General features: G+C 56.0%; 1 protein-coding gene and 1 long non-coding RNA gene across 5 annotated transcripts in view; one reads left to right on the forward strand and one right to left on the reverse strand.

Moving 5' to 3' along the window:
- LOC116079675 overlaps positions 1–945 on the reverse strand; it is a 7,018-nt gene extending 6,073 nt beyond the window's left edge. The window contains exon 1 of the long non-coding RNA XR_004114117.1: positions 764–945. This is a non-coding gene — a long non-coding RNA (uncharacterized LOC116079675). The remainder of the gene's footprint in view (positions 1–763) is intronic.
- Positions 946–983: 38 nt separating this feature from the next.
- The window catches only part of Atl2 (atlastin GTPase 2), a 40,543-nt gene continuing 38,913 nt past the window's right edge, over positions 984–2,613 (forward strand). For all 4 annotated transcript variants that reach the window (XM_031355493.1, XM_031355495.1, XM_031355494.1 and 1 more), the window contains exon 1: positions 984–1,208. In XM_031355493.1, the coding sequence (XP_031211353.1) occupies positions 1,091–1,208 (118 nt within the window). In that variant the 5' untranslated portion in view covers positions 984–1,090. The remainder of the gene's footprint in view (positions 1,209–2,613) is intronic.

Genomic DNA, 2,613 nt, shown 5'->3' on the forward strand with positions numbered 1-2,613 from the left:
CACCGCCACCGCCACCACCACCACCACCGCCAGAAAACAAAAAGAAAAGCAAGCAAGCAAACCTACTATCAAGCAAGCACCTTACTAGGTTGTTCAGAAAACATGGAACCAGCACCCAGAGTTAGTGCAGAAGGAGCTCACAATCTGTGTCTCTAAAGATAGAGAACAGGTGACTCAATAAGCCCCAGACAGTACAACAGACGCCCTTCTGGAACGATGGCCTCCAAAGTTTGATGATACCAATGTTTTTCTAGAGGTTTTGTGGAATTAAAGTTTAGGCTTAAGGCATCGGGACAAGACAGTCATTTGGACACCTAGCCTCCCACTTTTACCAGAAAAAAGGAATTTCTCACGAAGCCGTGGTTTAAGTATAAATTCATGAGAGTAGGAACCGTACTCCACAGATGCCTCCACAGGTTGACATGTTATAAAGTTTCTCGAACTTTTTACTTGATGCCACTGGATCCCCAGAAGAAGGTTCATCACAGTTAGGAAAGAATGTGTTAGAATTCCTTCTCTGATCAGAGCGTTGTTTTTCGATTTTTTTTTTTGTTTTGGTTTTTGATATGCATAGTTGAGAGGGTAAAGTAGCCTCAGAAGCCGATGGGGAGCTAATGCAAACAAATTGTAGGATAGTGGTGGAAAGAGAAATCCTTTCTGTGCAGGGCAAAGAAAATATCAAGAGAAGGCAGGCACTGGCCTCGTAGGAAAGAGGGCGGGGCATAGGAAAGCTCGGAGAGGAGGGATGCGAAGGTAACCTCACGTGTAGAGTCGACGTTAGAGAAGCGAAGAGAACTGGGAAAGGAGGGACTTGGTTCTCGGCAGACGCCCTCTCCGCCCTGCAGCAAGGGGGTGTGGCACCGAGAGAGGGAACCAGGGGTCCTCCGATTCTTCCTAGAAGTTTGAGGGCTGCGGAGCAGGGTGGCTGGGGCGGAGGCGGAGGCGGAGCGACGGCGCGGATGGGCGTGGCTGGGCCGCGCAGCAGAGGGCGGCGCTAGGACCCGCAGGCCGCCCCGCCGGCTCCCGGGAGGTTGATAAAGCGGCGGCGGCGTTTGACGTCAGTGGGGAGTTAATTTTAAATCGGTACAAGATGGCGGAGGGGGACGAGGCAGCGCGAAGGCAGCAGCCGCAGCAGGGGCTGAGGCGCCGGCGACAGACTAGCGACTCGAGCGTCGGGGTTAACCACGTCTCGTCTACGACCTCCCTAGGTACGGGCCGGCGGGGCCGAGGCCACGGGGACCGGGAGTCGGGGAGGCTGCGGCCGCTCGGGCTGGAGGGCACCGGTCGCCCGGTGGGGTCGAAGACCGCGGCTGGCTGGCTGTGTTCGGTTCTCGCCGCCGCGGCCGCTCGCTCGCTCTCTCGCTCGCTCGCAGGGCCTAGCCTCAGCCGCGCCCCGCGCTCCGCCGCGCGGCCTGAGAGGGCGGCCCGCGGGCCTCGGCTCGCACAGCTGGCGGGTGAACGGGCAGCCCGGCCCCCTGCCCGCTGCCGCCGCGTGGCCGCCGCGGTGTCCGCCCCGACCCGAGGGGGCGGCCTTGAGCCGGGGCCGCGGGGCCGGGACGCGCGGAGGTCGGCGAGCGGTGCGGGGTCGGTCACCCGGCGGGCACTCACTGCCCTCGGTGCCTAACGCGGGCCGGGAAGGGAGGGACGAGCGAGACGCCCTGGGCCCCGCGGCGGCGGCGGCGGCGGCGGACGCGGGAAGCGCTGGCACCTGGCTGCCAGGTCGCAGAGCTTTCTCTCTCCACACACACACACACACCCTTCCCGATGGGAGCCGCAGTCCGCAGGCCAGGGCTCGGGCCCGGGCTCAGCCTCAGCCTCAGCCTCAGCAGCTCTTGGATCCGTCAAACCCTTTCGCACGAGTTGTGCATGGATTGGCCAGGGTTGCAAGTGTTGGCTTTGGTTGTCAAACTGGGGTTAGGAGCCCTGGGGCTGCTAGTCATTCGCTTCAGGCTGAAAGTGTCTGGTATGAAGTCACCTGATCCGTCGTTCCTGGGTTTTGCTGAATGTGAGCTCCTACTGTATGTGTACATGGCGCCCCTGCCCCCTCGAAGACACAGATGCGTTGGCAGCGCAATGTTGTGTGTTGCTCTCACTCACAGCACCCCTATTTTTAGGAGTTTAGCATTTGATCTTTCACCATGGTGCGAATTGAACGCACGAAGTCCTTATTGAGAGTTGTGATGGTTAAAGGCGGAAAGTTTTTCAAGGTCTTAGAAATAGTAAGAGCTTACGGTCAAGATAAGCGTAGAGTAAACACACTGAGTATGAGATTGCTTTTGTATTTCCTTTTCCACAATCTGATAAAGGTTTTACTGGATGAAATTTAAAACATTTTGATTAAATATTTACCACAGACACTTTATAGAAAACTTTAGATTACATTTCATCATTTATAGTAGCTCTTGGTCATATGTCAGAGGTGAGGATGAATTAGAATTTTTCCTACGAGAAAAAAGAAAAGGAAGTGAGGTTTGTTACCTGTCAACTACAAACTCTTGTCAGAACTGTTTGCAATGGTAGTCCTCTGCCCTTAGAAATACTTCCAGATTGCAAAATCGATCATCAATAGGAGGAGAGGACCTCGGCCCTGTGAAGGTTCTGAGCCCCAGGGTA

The sequence above is a fragment of the Mastomys coucha genome, unplaced genomic scaffold (genome assembly GCF_008632895.1).
Source record: "Mastomys coucha isolate ucsf_1 unplaced genomic scaffold, UCSF_Mcou_1 pScaffold6, whole genome shotgun sequence".
Taxonomy (NCBI): domain Eukaryota; kingdom Metazoa; phylum Chordata; class Mammalia; order Rodentia; family Muridae; genus Mastomys; species Mastomys coucha.